The sequence below is a fragment of the Centroberyx affinis genome, unplaced genomic scaffold (assembly GCF_046629955.1).
Source record: "Centroberyx affinis isolate AG114_WGS23_722 - 3 ecotype Tasmania unplaced genomic scaffold, CSIRO-AGI_Caff_v1 ptg000987l_1, whole genome shotgun sequence".
NCBI lineage: Eukaryota > Metazoa > Chordata > Actinopteri > Beryciformes > Berycidae > Centroberyx > Centroberyx affinis.
Window position 1 is genome coordinate 164329 of NW_027279554.1, and position 20667 is coordinate 184995.

The 20667-nt window shown below is 39.1% G+C and overlaps 1 protein-coding gene across 1 annotated transcript in view; it reads right to left on the reverse strand.

Moving 5' to 3' along the window:
• LOC139646544 (collagen type XIX alpha 1 chain) overlaps positions 1 to 20667 on the reverse strand; it is a 101159-nt gene that overhangs the window by 62910 nt on the left and 17582 nt on the right. The window contains exons 8-10 of the mRNA XM_071522443.1: positions 18202 to 18246; positions 15789 to 15833; positions 35 to 64 (exon numbers count right to left, since the gene is read on the reverse strand). Coding sequence (XP_071378544.1) covers positions 35 to 64; positions 15789 to 15833; positions 18202 to 18246 — 120 coding nt within the window. The remainder of the gene's footprint in view (positions 1 to 34; positions 65 to 15788; positions 15834 to 18201; positions 18247 to 20667) is intronic.

The window sequence follows — 20667 nt, forward strand, 5'->3', positions numbered from 1 at the left end:
TGTGATGTTAATTAATTAATTAATTAAAAAGTACCTGATCTCCCTTGAGACATTCTTTCTCAACCTAAGAAACAAAATCCCAAAAAACAATTGTTATCTCAGTCAGTATGAAAACACAAATATAAATTGTCATACAGTATACTAAACCAAATCGGCCAGTTATAAGCAGGCAACACAATTGGCCATGAGGTAATTATCCTTGGCCTGATGACCCTATGAGAAGTTAGGGCACAGTTATTACAACTCCCCAGACACCCTGCTGGCCACTGTCAGGAAAGGGCAGACAGAGTCGTCTATCCGCCGAGTCGTAGAACGGACACAAGGCCACAGACAACATCTCAGCTTTCAGATACAAGCCAAATAATTGGTGTCCCCTTTCAATTGGCATCCAAAAGTCAAACGCTGTTGACTTTTCTTGGAAACAGATGCAGAAATAGACATTCATAACATATGTGCTTAACACGAGTCAGAGGTCTCATGCAAAGTTAAAAAGGAAAAAAAAAAAATCTGATTATTTAACGAGAAGGATGACAGCTTAAGATATTTGCAGCAATGTCTATAAAAAAAGAGTGACAGCTCTGACCTGTGACACCCTAAATAAAACATGCCTCAATCTCCCAGTGGTGTTTTAGCAAATAAATCAATTTTTCATGTACAGTGGTACATCATTTGCTTTGGCTTGTAAGCAGAGAATTTTGACCTTGGGTTACATGCAATACAATCCACACTACTTAAACAATTGCCTTCCCGCATTCTATGCTCACCATCAACGCAATGTTTACTAGCGTGATGTGAGAAAAATTATTTAAAACAAAAATCCTGTTCGCTAGTCAGGGAAAGATGTCTGGTATTTTGCTTGTCCTTATAAATGTAAAATTAGCATGAGTGAATAGCTAATGGTTGGTGGCAGCGTTCCATGGGTACAAGTAAACACTGTGGTGACATAAAAGGGGCAGGCCAGAAGCGGTGGGACACAGTCTTTGTATCACTCCACTGCTGATAAAAACTGGCAGGCTGATCCCCTCATGATGTGTAGATAATTAGCTAACCACCCGCAGTATACTTTTAATCTCCACTACCCATCAACTCCCCTGCTACAATGCGAGCATGTGTATATGCAATTGCGTACACGCGCGCATTCACTATATGTGTTGACGCTTGTGTATGCGAGCGTCTATGTGTGCATGTATCTGTTCGTGTTGGCATATCGACCTTCAGTCTGTGTGTAAGTGTGCATGGGGATGTGTACATTTGCAGGTGGTGCTCTCCCTCCCCGGGATTTGTGTTGACATGACCACAGAGAAGGCAACAAGTACACCCAGCCCAATTATAAGATCGAAATGCATAAACCATGGTGTAGCTCTAAATGCAAAAAGTCTACTGGGAGATCCACCTAGAATTCCTATTTTGACTTTGGGGGTGAGAGAAGGGAGACAGGAGGAGGGGGGAACTGGGAGATGGAAGCTTTTCTGTGTGACCCACCAACTGTGGGTCTCACCCACATAGGATATAGCTGGCTACTACCTGTCAACCTCCACCCCCATCCCGGGACTTGGAGCTCCATTCCTCTCTGCCTGGCTGCTCATCCCCATCCTTTTTGGCCCAAGTGGGGCTGTCCATTGAGCCCTGTCTATCTGCTCCTTGCTCGACCCATTCCCAGGCGATGGTAATGTGACACGAAGACTGCTCACCTGAGTGCCTCACTTTCCATCTGTATGGGCCAGATGTTTTCACACTGTATGTAGCACCTGCACAGCCAAAAGGCTGTGATATTTACAAAGCTCAATCCGACCATTTCAGGTCACACCCACATGAGCATATCTCAGCGTTCCTATTCTTTTTTTATGCACTTTCACATAGAGAAGGTACGTAAGTATAATGTGTTATCAGTGAAATAGCGTGTACTTACAGGCAGGCCTGGGGCGCCAGGCAGACCCACATCGCCCTGTGCAGGAATACGTTATTAATCAGTGAGAACTCCTAAAACTAAACAACCACATGTTAAACATACTGTATGCATTTAGAGATTAGCTGAGGCTAAATCCATACAATATATTTTACACATTTCAACACCTAGCCCAAAGGCCAGCCACAGTGTGTATGATGAAGACTGAAGGTCATGAAAAATGAGATTCACCATGCATTACAATAATATTTCAATATGTGCACTGTGTACTCCCCCAACTCATAAAGCTTAATCATAGTGGACCATTAACTGATATTTATGTCATGAAACGAAGCCCGTCTGATGACTTTCACTCTGTCAGGCAACAGACAGGTGGGCTGGCGCTATTAAATGTGACAGTCCTTAAAATAAACACAGCCGTACAGTATCGTGTAAAAGCTTTGCAGTATTAACAATGGACAGATATGATAACATCGCGTGGTGACTTTGACATGAAACGTCGTATAAGGAAAGAAGCAGATGTCTTTTGACACCAGCATCACTGACTGTAAATAGTGATCTCACATGCGTTTTATTGCCTCACTTGTCTTTTGTCTTTTCTGATAAAACTCATGTAGCACTCTCCAATATTTTTCTCCTGATTTTTCTCCTATTTCAGTGCATTCCCAACAGTGCTTTATAAAGTGCTAAACGAGCTGAGAATCACTGGACTTTACAATTGGCAATACCCTGTTATCTGAAGTAGATGAAAGAAAAGAGAGATGCTTGTAGTTCATATCCATTTTGTTGTCTAAATGAATGTCACAGCTAAAATATGCCTGCTATGGGATATTCAGGGACTCATTACTTTATGCCTCCAAATCCGCCTCCCTCTGTCAGTTTCAATACAAACAAACGTTCTCTCCACCCCCACCCCCACCTCCCATCCGGAAAATAGGATGAAATACCCTGTGATTCTCTTTTGTCTTCACAGAAACACACAGACCTCATTATAACTTCAAGGCTGGCAGACAGTGCATTGCACCTACAATTATGCAGTGAGTTCTACCAAAAGACAACAACAAAAAAAGCCCAATAAGGGAAGAAAAATAAAAGAGAGCAGGAGATATGGCAACTAATTACAGGAAAACATTTCATCTCATACATGGCAAATAATCCCACTGTGGGATAAAAAGAACAGAAAACTTAAAAAAGACCAATATTTCCCGCATTGCAAGAAGAGTTAATCTAATTCATTTCAGTGAACAGACTATAAAAGGCTGCAGATAAGAACAAGGTTTTGCATCAAACTCCTTTGAAGCACTTTCAGCTTTTTCGACTGTCTTAAATCCCAGGCTTATCAAACCAGTCATAGCCTAAAAGACATAGCTACGTAACTTTTGGATTCCGAATTTTAACAAATCTTAATCTCTGGTATACAATGGCAAGTATAACACTCTAAATGAAGAGTCCCTGTCAGCAGTTCCAAAACCAGAATGTGTTCGCATGCAGTCCACATTCTTTCTCTTCACTGTAATCCTATAAAAATTGTTTGGAGAGACCTCAAGCAAGATAAAGGGATTTTGTTGGGTGTGTCCATTACAAATAACAGCCATCTCCATTAATATACAAATAATATGCAAATACTAATACAGACTGTTCTCTCGCCTAGGCTGTAACTATATGTGACAGCACTGTGATCCCCAGTGGACAGTGAATAAGGTCTCGCCGATGGCTTAAAAATTATGATAGCAATAACAGTCTTCTTTAGTTGCCCGTGTTTGGAGTAGCAATCACAGCAGCACTTCAAACAGATGGGCAAACAGGTTATTGAGACTGAGATTACAGCTCATGCAAGTCAAGCAGATTCCCTGAAGTGAAGTATCTATTCTCATAAAAAATTAAAAGTATTATATCGTAATCTTGTGCACCCCAGTATGTTAGGCAGGGTCACTCACTTTGTCTCCTTTGGGGCCAAGTGGACCAATAGGTCCTGGGTCACCTTTCAAACCCTGGGGACAAAAATTATACAACACATCACCTACTGAAATATATTTCGGTAACACTTTATAATAACCATTCTTAATAAAAGGTGAATTAATCATTATTTAACATTAGTTAAGTGTCATTTTATTGTTAACTATCAAGTTATTACAAATTATTCTAAATAAAAAAATGGTGTTTTAACAGTTTACTAAGGATTAGAAAATGCTACAAATAATGTTATTTGAACATTAATAGTTTAGCATTCATATATTGTATCGTAACTGGTAAGAGATGATAACAATGGCTTTCTGATTATGTTAATTGATCATTTATTGACACATTAAGGGGGCGGCATGGTGACTCTGTGGTTATCATTCCAACTGTCTGTGTGGAGTTTGCATGTTCTCGTGGCTGCCTGGGTTTCCTCCAGGTGCTGCAGTTTCCTCCCACAGTCCAAAGACCTGCAAGTCAGGTGAACTGAGACTCTAAATTGCCCATAGGTGTGAATGTGAGCGCAAATGTGTTTGTCTATTGATGTTTTTCAAATAATTTATTTTCCAATTAGGTATAATAAATATCAGTTGCAACATTATAATAGCCACCCAAAAAGGTTTATCAGTGTTTTACAAATAATGTATTAATCACCAACAAATATTTAATGTGACATTGATTTTTTTTACCTGGATAATAACAAACTGTTAATAAATGGTTAATTAAAGCAATCAGAAGACCATTGTTATCATCTCTTACCTGTTATGATACAAATGATAAACTTTTTTTATTACATTAATGATCAAACAACATTATTTATAGCATTTACTAATGCTTAGTAAACTGTTAAAAGACAAAAATAGTTGTTACTTATTTGATAGTTAACAATAAAATAATATGTAACTAATGTTATGTAATCAGAAATTCACCATTTATCAAGGACTGTTATTATAAGTGTTAGTTATATATATTTTCAGTTAGAATAATGGGGAATGTGTAAAGTGTTGAAATAATATAATTTCCCAGCGTCTGTAATGCCAGTATGTTATTTCAGGACAAAGTCCCCAGTCCACTCAGTCACTCAGTAGACCAGTATCTCATGCAGGCGTCAGATTCTCATACCTGTCACTGCCAGTCTATGTGGATAGACAAGATAGTGTCAATTGCCACACACTATAAATCATGTGACAATATTCTATTGGGGCAAGATACACAATCAGCTGATTACACTGTGTCTAGCCCCATGCCCATGCCTCTCTGTTTCCCCTCACCCGCCTTAGTTTCGTCAAGGACTGCCACTGTCATTGCCTTTGAGCCTGAAGCGGAGGACTTGGGGGTGGGATTGAACCGCACAAGCTTGGGGCAAAGTCAAGCCTCTCGGTGGTGAAATGTGAAAGAGGAGGGACAGCTGAGATAAAGACTGGGGATAAATGACTACACCACTGATAGCTGATGAATGAGGCTTGACACATATTGACAGGCTAAATTTGCAGCAAGCCTTGTTGGGAGTGACACATTTGGGCCAGCAGCAACAACTCTTTGAAATAGGTTAGGGGGAAACGGGAAAGATGGGGAGTGTGGACGGTCTGTAAAATGGCTCAGAAACACAATCATTTGTCACGGTTAAATATAGAGTTTAAAAGGCTATTAATAGTGAATTATATCTGCAGAAGATGATTACCTACCCTTATCACATTAAGACTGGCTCCACCAGAGACGTGACTAATTCGTTGCCTATTCTCTGCAAGCCTCCTCTGAAACATTACCATTCAGAAAACACACTGGCCATGACAATACTGCTATAGAGCATGTAAGCATGTCTTTAAGTTGCAGCGCTCTATGTGACTCTATGTGATTTTATCAGATTTTATCCCATTATGTGGACCTTGTCCCCCACACACTGTCAATAATAGGGCTGCTGAATCATAGCTGCACATGAGAGCCCATTTCTTTATTTAAATCGACAGCCTGACTACTTTGCTAGGCAATCTGACTCATGGGCTTTCAAAAGCAAATTTCCTGAATTAATGGCAGAGCAGTGCCAAAAATGAAGGAGCATCAGAAGCATCAGAGGACATGGTTCATCTGATAACAAGGACATAAACAACTCCAGGTTCTGACTATTACGGAAGCGTATTGCATTCATCTTGAAAAAGAAATTTGGCCAGGTTTTCTTGTAATAATGAGATCTTTTCTTGTTATTATCAGAAAAAGTATCTCATTATATCAACATGTTTTCTTGTTATTGCAATCTTTTCCAGTCTTTATCAGATATTTTCATGTTATTTTGACGAAAGCACCACAAGTCTGAAGATGGTTTCTGATTCACGGCGTCTTATTTATGAGTTAGGAGAAAATTTAAGGGGAAACCTAAATTTATTTATTTATTTATTATTTATTTATTTTACACCATACATGTCATTTTCACTTCAGGTATGTAGAATGACCAATTTTAACATCATCCAGTTAAATTATGTTATTGATATATAACATAATTTAACATCATCCAGTTAAATTATGTTATATATCAATAACTATGACATACAGTATGTACTCACCATAATCTTATCTGTGTTTTCAGTCAATAATTCTATTTATTTGGGCCACTGATACAAAAGATTTATAACACAGGACTTCTTTCATATTGGTGGCTAAAAATGATTTAACCCTGGATTTGATGTCACAGATCTGCAATTGCGAGCACAAAAGTATGGCACCATTTTAACAGTGCTGACAGACATTAGTGTTAATGAGTGAATAAGAATCCAGGTTTTCAGCTGTTCAGAACAGCATGAAATCTGCATTGGGTCAGGCCCAAGTCAATTTCCTCAGAGAGTCGATATCCCCTTTGACCCAAAAGTGTTGTTCAGAGCTGTAAGGATTGTAGTTGGCCTGGCCCATGTTGAAAAGCCTCTCTCAATATGCTCACAGCACCGTTTTTGGCCCCTGATTTGAGATAGAAAACCTTACCGGGCCAGGCAGGAACCAATTCTCTCTAGCAGTGCTTGAGTCTCCCTTTATAGGACATCTGTCAAATTGGTGGTCCAAAATGATTTAGCTCTTGATATGATGTCACAAACTTGCAACCAAGGGCACAACAGATTGGTATTATTTCAACATGACACCGTATTGGAAATTTTTCACATATTGGACCACAACTTCCACGTCAGAATCCCTTTGGGCCAAGCCAAAATCAATTTGTTTTTAAAATATATGAGCTGGTAGTTATAAATCAGTTGTTGCATCAACAGCCCAAATAATTTAACCCATTGAATTCTGACCTGAAAACACAAATAAGGTTATGGTGACTACTTTGGTCAGTTATCTAACATCATTTGACTGAATGATGTTAAAATATGTCATTCTACATACTGTAGGTGATGTGAAAAATCTTCTATAATTATGAGAAAAGATCTTGTAATCGTGAGAGAACCTTGTGATTTCTTTTCCCAGATGAAGGCAGTATGCTTCCTTCGACTATTGTGGTGGAATATTTATGATTGATTTCCATTCAACAAGACTCATTTGGTATAATTCAGTGGGTGAAAGCAAGTGCTGTTTGCAATCTGAAGGCTAAATTGGTAACTGCAGTATGTTGCCCCCTGTTGAAACAATCTTGCTCTACTACTGGCTTTGTTTACATAGTGATTTATTAGATTGAGGACATTTTTTTACTCTTAAATTTAAATTTGTCTGAACTTTTAACATTAGACTGACAGTATTGAGAATTAAAGATGGATTTTACATGTATTTTCTGGCTGTAAAATGTTTGTTTATATTTGTTTGTAAACAATAGAGTACACTTTGGAATCATGATGGGAGCAACAAATGTATGTATCCACCCAGTGCCAGAAAATTATGTGCATTCTATGATTTGAAAAATGTTTTCCAATGTCTGTCTTCCAACAGTGCCTAAGAAGTCACTGCACATCATAGACACCAATATAATGTAGCATACTGACTTTGGTATTTCCACAGATGTTTGGGTTTAATTCATTATAGTAAAGTAGCTTGGATGTAGCTGTTACATCTCTCTAACAAGGGGCTCAAGGACATAAACTAAACTGCATTCTGTAAAGTCCAAAACCATTAAAGTGACAATCAAACTTTATAAGGCAACAGGACAGAAATGTGATCTCTTGTTAAGTTTTATATCTTCCTGATCAATTATTTTAAAGTAAAATAAAGTCAAACATCATGGTGTAGGTCATCATGATTATACAACACTTTCCAACATGGTCTTAGTATAAGAAATTTATATCAAATAATAATAGTAATATAAAGAGAACGAAGAGGTTATGACTGAGCCAATTCTAATTTACTTGCAAAAAACAAAGTGAAAAGTTAGCTTTGGTCAAAATGCACAAAAGTCAGGAAATTCCATAAATCACCAATAAACTCAGCTGGTTCTGTATCACATTGTTCCTGAACAATGCTTTAACAAACACTGAAGCTACAGTATGTCTTCTGTAGTTGTCTACGATTACTGCATACTAAAGCTGGTGGTTTGGAAATGTTCCGTTTTTGGTATTCAGCATAGAGGCACCAACTTCTGTTTGTCAAAAGACACTTTTCTTCAGCATGACTGTGCATTTTGTGCAGAAATAATACAAACAGAGGGGCCAAGTAAGAGAGACTACAGATCAGGTCCCCCCCCCCCCCCCCCCACCCAACCTTCTTTTGCTGATTATTTTGAGATATTTTTCTCACAAGGAGAAATGTGCCTGATTTTGTTCCTTCAGTGTAGTGCATTAATTAGCCTGCCATTATTAGGTCTGATCAAGACCTCACATAGGCTAATAGAAACAAAGCTTTTAATTATTTAATGTCTCTCCATTCTCCCAATATCCACTTAGATATTGTATATACTTTATAATATACTATATATAATGTATAATATTGACTTTCCCAATCAGCAAAATGTTTGAGTATAAAAGCAAAACTAAATGTTTACATCAGTTAGTGCAGAACAAATAAAACATGTATTCATTACTATACCATCAAAACAATGATGTAAACCACTTTGGTGTGGCAGAGGCAGAGTGTCACTGTGGTTTACTCAAATAATAGTAAAATGGTTAAACTATCATTTTATCTAGCCAGATAACATTCCTCAAAATATAATGTATAATAATCTGATATATAATGATCATAAGATTATTAGATCACTTTGATATTAGATATTTTGCATCAGCCATTCTGATCACAGTTGTATCCCATGTAAGAGATACCTTGTAAGAAGGAAAATAAAGCAAGTGTCAATCCCTCCCTAGTTATTGCTCATAAAATTGTTCTGGGAAGATGTCAGCATTTTACAACGTTAGCATTACGGTTTCTAAATGTATTTTCAAGGGGCAAAGTCATCTACTTTCTGTAAAATACTGATGTGGTATTCAAAAGCCACAGAAAAAAACACAGAAAACCACAGAAAAAACAAACCCAAAGGTAGCTCAACAAATTGACCAACAAATAGTCTACAGGATAGTGGTCATTTAACAGTCCAAGCAATAGAGTGGAGCTGACTGAATGAAAGTTTAAAACTACAGCAATTGTAGCAATTATAAAGTCAATTGGAACTACATAAGGGGTCCATAAAATCTCAATGGCTGAAGGTAGATGTTCCCAAACTGGGTTTTAGTGAGTTCTGCTTGTAAGTCGATCTGTGAAATGGCCTGAAAATTGCTTTTGAAACAACAGAGATATTGATCTAAACTACACTAATTTCAGTGTTTGCTGCTTTCAACTGACAAACTCTAAAATGATGTATGCTGATGATCTTCAAGAAGGCCCCCCCTCCCTCTCATGTTGGAAGCGTCTAATGACCCCTTTAGGGAGAAAGTGGAAATTTTCTTTTTTACCGTCCTACCTTCCACAGCGTAGCCTAGTTAAGATGCTGCACTTCTGTCTCCTACTAATGGACTCAGCCTCAGCCCATAGGCCCTATCCTGTGCACAGTGACATGGAGGGAGACGCAGACTAGGATATATTGTTAGCTTCTGTTACAAGCTGTGGGCTTTGTTGCGTTTATGGGATGAGATGGGGGATGGAGGGAGAGAGGGAGGGGAGGGAGGGAGGGGTTGGGAATAGGCTGGTGCTAGCTGTGCGGCTGTCGCTCCTGCAGCACGAGGTCAGAACGCTGTGGGGAGCTGTGTACACTCGCCTGCTAATTACACACACCACTGTGTCTCGTCACTCCTATAGCGGTGAGGCCACAAGACAATCTGGCAACTCCCCAGCACAAGACAACTAAAGCAAGCAAATAAACACAGACAGAAAGGCAGGGATGTACAAATGCAGCCTAATTATGTTTACTTATGCCTTGTACTAACCAGAGCAGCTGCTGGTCAGTGCCCTTGTCTGACAAGAGGCAGAATGAATGCAAGGAGGAAGTTTCGGTTTGCAGTACGCTATTTATCACCACAAACTGGGTTTCGCCTATAGGGGAGAGGCTAAATTAAAATGGGAAGTTATAATAAGTATTCGGAAAATTCTGGTGGGAAATTGTTGATATACTGAATGGCAGGTCTTTAAAGCTCCGTGGAACAGGATCTCCAAGTAACATAGATATCTTGAGTGCCGGCCTACAAATGCCAGGGAGGTTACAGCGGGAAATGCCTTTTGTGACTTTCCATTTGCTCAGCGATACCCCACCACATACAACATGGTATAAGACTGACTACATTGGCAGAGTGTTGGAAAATATGTTTTAGAAACATCCGTATCACTCTGCATGAGTAAATATCATTCATAAAGTTTGCCTAAACAGAGAAGCATTGTGGGAGCATATCAGCATAGCTTGTCACAGATCCTCTTGCACAGAAGATATATTCTTTCAGCGCAGCCCGACTCCTCTTTCTATGACACTTAACTCTGCAGCTGAACATCATGTAACCACATATGTAACTTGGATTACCCCTCAAGATAACATGGTGTACACTCCTACTGTCCCGCAGGACTTATATCTGCAAAATGATACCAGCTCACATGCTCATACGTAGAATTCTGTCGTCTCAGGTGTCTACTCGAGCCTTAAATAACGTACTAGCTTTAAAAACGGACTATGAGCTAATAGCAGGAAAGGGAGAGGTCAGGTAAAAAAAAAAAAAGTCTTGCAGTCACATTAAATAGGCCAACCGAAATCAGCATGCAAATATATTTACGCAACATAACAACCTTCACTTTGTTTACAATCAAAGATAGTAACCTACATCTTTTCCTGGTGTTCCATCTTTACCAGGCTCTCCAGTTGCTCCTGTTTCACCCTATGAGGAAATACAAGGAGCATTACAACAAGAATTAAGCTTAAGTTACATCAAAAATATGTGTTTTGATGGACAATTGAAAGAAACAGGGCGATATTTAATTCACTGACTGAGCTCTTTCCCAGAATTGAAACAATTGAATTGAAATGGAACTGAGCCAACTCTGATGTGAACCACTTACTGACAGGCACAATCCTATCTCAGGAGATCATGAAAAAACCCTGGCAAAACAATATCATCACACTCTGGGCATGACAGCATGATACACCTTTATAATATCAAAAAATCATACTCTGTCCTAGAAAAAGGTTCTTACAGTATTCCAGGCCTTATCAAACCCAGAGCCAATAATCTGCCCAACATCTACATTACAGATCTTGAATGACTAGTCTATGTCCTGCAAATTATCTCTTTATGTTTAGTGCTGATTTCATTTTTGTGAACCTTGTGGTGCGAAAAATGTGCTTATAATTATCCTCATAACTCACCAACTAAAATTGTCTTTGGCTGCTGGGACTCCTACAGCTGATTAAGTGATTAATTGGTGAAGAAGGGGCAGCCCTACTGCAGTATTATTATTCAGTCAACGAGGATCAAATTAATTCACTCACCTATTAAGGCACTGGGGATACTGGTCATGACCATCCCACTGTCAACTGATTGGTTTCAACCCAATATCAGTAACCCTGACTGCCTACTGATGAGACATGGGGCTGCGTCTCACACAAACTGTTACTTCATATCTTTTAGTCCAGTGTCCTAAATCTAATATTAATGTGGATCAAATGCAAAGATTAGGTGAAGGAATCCAATAAAACAGAGCAGAGAACAGAGCAGAAAACACTGATTGATGAACATCCCATCATTGTTTGATCTATGCTGTAATTTATAGGCCGGGGGATTGTGTTGGTTCTTAGATTTTCTTGTTTTCATACACTGTTTCCAGAAGGATAGGTCTTTGAACAATTAAATGTATGAACTGGGATCAGTGACTAAGAAGACACAACAGAAGTATTCACAACTGATAAATCACGTTTATTGTCTTTACTGTAACTGAGTAGCTTTTTTGTGTACTCTTGTGTTATTACACTTGTGTGTAATTTTACTTTTACTTGCGTATGTTTTGACTGTAGTATTGTACTTTGCTACATTTTAAACTGCATCCACTGCAGAGTAAAATTGTGTAGGCTCTCCTTAAGCATTGCATCAGAAACTGGCCAATCTTTAATCGTGTCTGCATCAAACCTGTGCAAGCATGTGGAGGTACATTAAATGAATTAATCGTAACGATAAATGCTCAAATCTATCCCTGATGGTAGCTCAGTTAGCATTAGCCAAAAAGCCATCCATCCAACTACAGCATTGTTGATTTGCGTTTGGCTGGTTGCTGTCTAGCTAGTTCGCTAAGCTTGCTAGCTAGTTAGCTAGCTAAGAGCAAAAGAAGCATCAACGTATTAACATTGTTGAATAAAGGGAATGGGCATCTTCAGTATTTATTATCAACGATTGAATACTAACATGAATTTCAGAATCTTAGCTTCCTATACACAGCTTGGCCCCTCCCTCCACTGAGCGGGGCAGCAGGAGGGCCTGTCAGCAGATCCTCGGCTCACTGTTGCCAACTTGGCAACTTTGTGGCTACATTTAGCGACTTTTCAGACCCCCCTGTGTAAAGCGACTAGTGACAAGTCTAGCTATGTGTTTGGACCATGGAAACAATGTTAATATGTTGACTCCGAATACATTTGGCGACAAATTGGTACGGCTGATGCCGATTTGCACTACATGCTTGTCTAATCCACAGAGGTCTGATGATCACAGTGCTTCCCATACACAGTGTAACACCCTCTCCCCCTGGTAAGGGCAGGGGACTGTAGCAAATATATTGATATGCAAACTAGCATATGACATCTGGTGACTTCTAGCTTTGTTTGGAGCAGCCAATAGTTACTTTCCTTGGAAAGGAGCTGGCTCTGCCTCAACCTCTCTATAGCAAACACACAGGCTTCCAGCTTACTGGACAGCCAATACTCAGTTAACTGGTGCCCATGGTGAGCCAATGGGAGAAAAAAGAGGACCCATTGACAAGCTCTCTCCCTCTTTCCTCTTGACCGGTGTAGCACCAGCACTAACAAATGAACCCAAATACAAAGACTGATCCAAGGAAAAATATCTAGAGTCTTCCAATGCAGTTTGAGATAATATGGCCACAAATTTGCCAATCTTTGATGTGGATTTAGTTGGTCTCCAGTTAGTTGGCCCAGTTATATGGACTTCATCTCTTTCAAATTTCTATGTAAATAAACTTGATGATGTCATTCATATGCAAACTAGCACCTGACGTCATCTGGCGACTTCTAGCAACTTTTTGAGGTGCCAGTAACTCCTTTCCTCGGAGGAGAGTTGGCACCACTGGCTGTGGGGGGAGAGATTAATGCCTCAGCAGACTGTGCTCTCCATAGCATAAAGCATAACCTGCCAATTCCGCACCATATTTTCACATGGCTTACCATGGCTTATCTTTGTTTTTCTGTCTTCAACTTGCATTTTACTTGGGGTGCTGCAAACTCGCAATTACCTTTGTTCACAGCAACCTTTTTGGGGGGATTGAGGGAAAATGCTGAGGGGGTTGATGAGATAGGGAAAGTGAATGGGTAAGTAACGCGAACAGATTTTGCACAATCCCACAGCTCATCCGTGGCGATGACATACAGATCTAATTAATTATCAGCTCTCAGGCTCCCTAGTTGATCTGCTGCCTTAATCTCTTCAATGAAGAGTACAATAATGCTAAGCTAATTGGATTGCTAGTTGACATCAGCAACTGAATCCTTGACATAAACATATAAACATAGCTTATAGCATATTACATACATACATAGAAGCACTGTTTATACAATGTACATGCTATTATATAATGCCAGAATATGTGCTGTCTTATGATCATCAACAGATGTAGCAGTAGGCTATTGCAGCAGTCCTTGTAAACTAATAGATGAAGAACCCAGAAGTCAGTTCTCCCATTGTGTGAGGTAATTTAAACTCATTTGCATACCAAAAAGATTATGGGAGTTTAGCAAAAACTTGAAGATAAGATTTATAGTTTAAGTTATCCAACTTCTACTTCCTTTTATCAATTAGACAATGCTCAATAAAGGCCAGACTTCATTTGTGCTAAATGACTTTTTACCGCAACATGATTAACATTCATAGCACAAGTTCATAGATTCTGCTTGGAACTTTCTGTCTTAATCATTTTTTCATTGAAAAACTCATATGTAACTGTCTGTTTTTAAAGTAACTCTGATATTCTTGATATCTCTAATATTTTAGTAGAATTTTTCTGTTTCTGTCCTCACAAAGAAAAATGGGGACGACTGAAACAGCTCTATACCAATTACAGTCCTTAAGAGGACAGACACAATTTCATGATGCATGTCTTCTTGGCGCTATCAATAATTTCATTTACATTTACATTGCAAAGAAATTAGATGTTTTGATGTTTTTGGCTGAAATCCAAAAATGTCAACAAAACAGTGGTTGACTCCCACTCATCTGAAGAGACAATTAGAAAGAGTCTATCTATCTTGCAATGAATATTCTTCCATTCATCCTGTATTTGAGAGGAAGTGTAGAGTTAATGCCTGCAGAAGACGTCTGAGGCAGTGAGCTACAGTTTTAAGCTCTCTAAGATCATTCAGGAGCTATGAGAAGGAAACAGCATTTCAATGTCTTGCTTCCATAATTCTTTCATCTTTCATTTCACTGTGACTTTAAGTAACTCTGCACATGTTTTCTAACAACATGAACAAAGATTAGGTCACAGATACCTGTATGTTTGGCTCAGCATACTCTAATTTACTCCTGGTTTGATTTTCTGCTTTCTGTCCTGAACACTCAGAATTACCATTAGGGCATAGCGCAGGTCCATAACCTCTGCTAGGGAGGCAGCTATTTGTCTATTCAGGGGAAAGGCAGTGATGAAAAGAGGTTCCCTTATTAAGCCACTTTAAACTACTAGATGGTGGCTGGCCATCTGCTCAGCCACCATCTAGTGGAGTCATACCATTAAGAGCAAACAAACGCTTTACAACAAAATACCCTTTGGTTCAACTAATACATTAGATGGATGCGTGCTAGCTTGCTCTTGGTTAGAACAGAGCAAGTAAAATGCTTTGTTCACTTAAACCCTGGCAAGATTCTGTTTAAACTTCTACTATTACATTTAACTGAAAACAAAACCAATTCACCTCTACTACTTCTCAGTGAATAGTAACACCCTGGTTTACAGCATATATACATTAGTTTCATCACTGCATGCAAATTTCAGAACACACAATACTGTTGAATTTGAAATGGCATAGAAGGGGCTTGAGGTTATCAAATGACTGTGGTTCATCAGTATGCCAAGCCTAAGGTACAGTACATTTCAATTAATTTAACTGCAGAAGGAGGTTGCAGGCTAGAACACACTTAGATCCACTTCAGATATGACAGCCACCTGAAAACAGCCACATAGAAAAATCTGCCCCCTTCCTGCCCCCAGGGCATCACACAGATGAAGAGAAAATGAATAGCCTATAAGAATTGATTCCCTGACGAAACCAGATCTGGCTGATGTGCTATGTATGGAATATATGTCTGCGGGAGATAGTAGAACTTACCCTCTCCCCATCGATTCCCTTTTGCCCTTCTGATCCAAGTTCCCCCTGCAATGACAGAATTGGAAGGCAAAGAAAAGACCCTTGAAAACTTCATACTTATATATTTTTTTACTTTTACATAGATCTACCATACTGTATAAAACAATTCAGCACAGCTCTCAGTCCTCCTTCCTCTCAGGCTTCACTATTGCAATGAACCCAGCGGACACTGTCTATATTCCAAAACATCTGTCAGTATCCAACAGGTGCCACTCTGGGGGAGATGAAGAAACACAGTTATCTTAATAAGCAACAATAATGGGATTTTTTCATTAGAGTAATATGTGGCAATGCATTAGGCAGTTACTGATGTAATAATTACTGCTATAACCACCATGATATTAAACATAAGTTATGCTAATGAGATAATTAATTAAGCCAATTAATACATTAATTTGCAAATATTGTCATGTCATATGTCACCATACTTCTCTGTCTTAACATAACACATGGGAGGTGTTAATATGAACTCTGTATCTTAAAGCATTAGGGAGTTATTGTAGTTTCAAGAAAATCAGTTTTTCCTCATTAATATGCAAAGTTATGCAGCAAGGTGCGGCACAATCTAATCAGATCATCTAGTCTATAGTGGGAACCTGTGGTGAGTACAAAGTTTCTATCATGTATTGTTCTTGGGTTATTGTGTTCACAAGAATGCACACACACACACGCACACACACACACAGAAGCCACCATGTACCGTGGTGACTGGACATAAAAAAGGAATCCTTTTTAAATGCATCCATTTGTTGAATTGATACTGTGCTAAATGTGGTGTGAGGAAGACATCCAGGACTGCCTGTGCAGGTCCTGAGGGTTATAGTGAAATGAAGTTCCTTCCTGTAAATCCCAAACTCCACAACTCACTCAGAGCTCCTTTGAATTGAGCTTAGCAAGGAACAATGTGCTTGCACCAGAGTGATACCAATACAAAAACACATTTGGGAACTAGATACCAAAGTCCCAGCTATATTGTTTGCTTTGTGGGGCTCACTCCTTCATTTTAACCTCTGCACAGTTCTATAGCACTCAAAAGATTATATGTAGTCAGGGAATAAGCTCTTAGAGGCTTATTTCCACAAATATCTCATCTTAGGGGCTTATTTCCACAAATATCTTACTGATCACTGATTCCTCACAAGCTACCCACCCCCTACTTTCCACACACTCTGCCAGAAATGTGTGAGATATCTTGGAACTTGTTGGCTCGGTTATTGGAGTGTTGCAGTAGTGTAACCTATACAGTTTCATGACTTCAGCTGGCCAATAAAGCTCAAGCAACCTGCCATATTATAGACTGCAAGGGCAACCATTTCATTAGTCTTATGATATCGACAGCTGCAGGAAAAGGTTGTTCTTTAGTGTATGGCTACCAAAAGAGCCTGAATAATTCATTGAGACAGATTGTGACAAACCACACAACTGTTTTTTCCTCAATATTAGACAGATCAGTGTCTTAGCTTTTGTGCAGGAGCACCATCCAAGCCAGAAATAATTTTTTCCCTCTACAGAAACATAATAGTTTAATCACATTAATGAACACAAATACGCACACGCACACATTATAACACAACACACACATCTTGGTTTGTACAGTAAACAGGAGCCTGGAGACATCTCTAAAACAGCACAATAATTATTGACAAGAGGAATTGAGTATAGGTGTAAAATACTGCAATGGGCAGACATGGCACACTAGCATCAATCTCATTACTAATGCCGTTGCTCTTGATATAGACTTTTCATGCGCAGTGTTGTGTAACGAAACGGCTTTAGCTGCCTCCTGAATCTCATCTCGGAAAGCAAAAGAGGAGAGAGTGGTGCCATTAAGTGTTATTCCACATTCCATGTATCAAGTTTCATGGGCAAATATGTCACTACACAGTGACCTTAACATATTCTACGGATATAGGTCCAGGATTAACCCATCTTCCATATCCAGCAATGCAGTTATTTATTGGTGAAGCATAAATTGCAAACAATCTTGCATTGATCACCTGAGTGGGAATGCAATATCCGGTCCGATTAACCATGTGAACGCTTTTTTTTGTCTTCATCTTAAAGTGTATGGAATGACAGTCCCATTTATTGTGATATATGATACTGATCTCTGACAGGACGTTCTCATTTAAACACAGCAATTTTAGCTGAAATGAAAGAGATGAAAAACTTCTCCTTGCCTAGTGTCAATCAGGGTGTTGAACTCCGTCTGCAGCTTTAAGAGCAAACAGAGTACTCGGCATTTTGATGGTGATGCTTTCAAGTCGTCTGAGTGGCTGACAAGTAGCCTGAGACGTGGCTCGTTGATAGGGCATTTTGTTATTTCCAAAGAGATGCAAGAGCAGAGATATGATTTCAACAGCGACTGGCCTACCTTATGTCCTGGATTTCCTGGAAGCCCGGTTTGCCCTGCGTCTCCCTGTGAAGGAAAAGGCACACAGAACAGTTAGTGAAAGGTCTCTCGTTCACACATTAGTGAACGGCTTTATGAGGGCTTGTCATTTCAGCAGCCATCTTGCTCCTACAGCTGTTCCTGACACAGTGGCCCAGCAGCTGCAGAGCTGGATAATGTTTCCCAACAATTGGAAGGCTACACATCGGAGAAACAAAGAAATCTTGTTGAGCTTGATTGTATTAGGGGTTTGCCTGTAAAGGGCAGGGCAGGACAGGACAGGACAGGACAGGACAGGACAGGACAGGACAGGGCAGGAAGGGACAGGAAGGGAAAGGAAAGGAAAGGAAAGGAAAGGAAAGGAAAGGAAAGGAAAGGAAAGGAAAGGAAAGGAAAGGAAAGGAAAGGAAAATAAAACAAAGCAAAGGAAGGAAAGGAAAGGAAAGGAAAATAAAACAAAGCAAAGCAATGGAAAGGAAAGGAAAGGAAAGGAAAGGAAAGGAAAGGAAAGGAAAGGAAAGGAAAGGAAAGGAAATGGAAGGAAAGGAGAGGAAAGGAAACGAAAATAAAACAAAGCAAAGCAATGGAAAGGAAAGGAAAGGAAAGGAAAGGAAAGGAAAGGAAAGGAAAGGAAAGGAAAAGAAAGGAAAGGAAAGGGAAAGGAAAGAGATTGTCTACAGTGTTGTTGACATGAGAAAGAAGATTATAGTAGATAGCTAAGCCACAAATTAAGCTAATAGAGAACTTGCTGCAAGCTAATAGTCTAATTAAACACGATGCCTATTCACGGTCACATTCATCTTCCTTTCCAGCACAAGCCCTGTTGGTAAGAGCTTAATCTGCTCCTTCCTGTCAGAAGAACAAGAAGATGTGTCCAAACCAAAGAATAGAGAGAGCGTCTCACTATACCATGCAGGGTGAACGCATTATTCAAGACAACATGCCCTGTCTTCTTCTTAGAAATACATTGACATTTGATCTATATAAAACACACATAATTCTTTGAAGCCAGAGTGAATAATTGCTCCCCCAATGACTGGATAATGAGCATGAGATAAGATGTACTACTATCCATTTGCCCTCCAATTACATTGCATCGATCCATTTGTTCAAGACTATAGTGCCATGAATTCACAGCTGCTGATGTCACTCATAAAGAAAAAGATAAACCTCACGGGAAGCACTATAGGTCATATGAGAATGTACAGTATGTTTCATAGCATTTTGAAGCGAGTCAGTCTTCCTCAATTTGAACGTTCTATTCAACCATCTGCACAAAACCCTTTCTGAGAAAAGCTAATCATAATTTACCAGTATTGAATGTAATAGGAACAATGGAAAGTTTTGACAGCTAATCCAAATTCAGTGTCTGTGAGATGATAAACCGTCCTGAATAAAATTCCCGGAATTGTTCATTTTGGAGGTACAATGGGAGCAAATTGAATTAGAGACTAATTGAAAACACAAGCCATAAGGGCAGGAGACAGTTGTAATAGGTGCAAAACAAATTAAGGGTATTGTAGAAGGGAAAGAAGTTTTAATTTCACCATTATGCCTCTGTGTTTTTTCTTTTGCATGTACATGCAGGAGCTGTAAATCTAGTAATACTAGGGTTTATGTGCAAGGCCGTAGAAAATGGATTTCCTTTCAAGTAAGCTGCATTCTTATAACCCACTACTTATCTGTTTAATTTCCTGAGGGACTGTGGATTAATCATAGCAGTTTAATCCCTTTGCAGTGAATTAGAATCCTCCATCCAACTCTCACTGTAATGCAGAATAGTACTTTCTGTTGGAGTAACACAGCCAAAGTAATCCCCACACACTTTCCCAAGAAGCTTTCTGTGTAGGTCATGATGATTGGCCTGCAGTTTTCATTATGGGCATGTTTAAATGCTCTAAATTGCATAGATGCCTTTGATTAATCTCTACAAAGTCAAGCTAAATTGTTAATAATAAGGAAAGTATCTTCCTTCTCTGACTAATTTTTTAATCTTATACCGAATGAGATTCACATGTTAGTAATTGAAAGTCTCATGAGCTTACCTTATTAATAACATTTGCTTTGACTCTGTTGCCCCCATTTAATATAATGTAATGTAAATCTAAAAGAGTGCAGCAGCGTTTGATAGTCACTGGAAGTCCCTTGGGAGTTCAGGGATCTATATGAATTAAATATGCTTTTATAGAAGTGCAGCACTACCATAATTTACCAGACAGATCCATGTGCAACCAGCCAGAGTGAATGAGGAAAAAGGAATTGCTATACATGGCTGTCTTAGAGCATGACATGTGTTTGATATACTGTACAGATGGCTTAAAATCAACTGTTTTTTCTACTGCATTTCTTCTCAGAAGTGCTGGCACATGAACATCTGTAAAATCCCACAAGACATGAAAAACATTTTCACTTAATGGCCATTGTCATTTTATTGTCAAAAAATGTCTT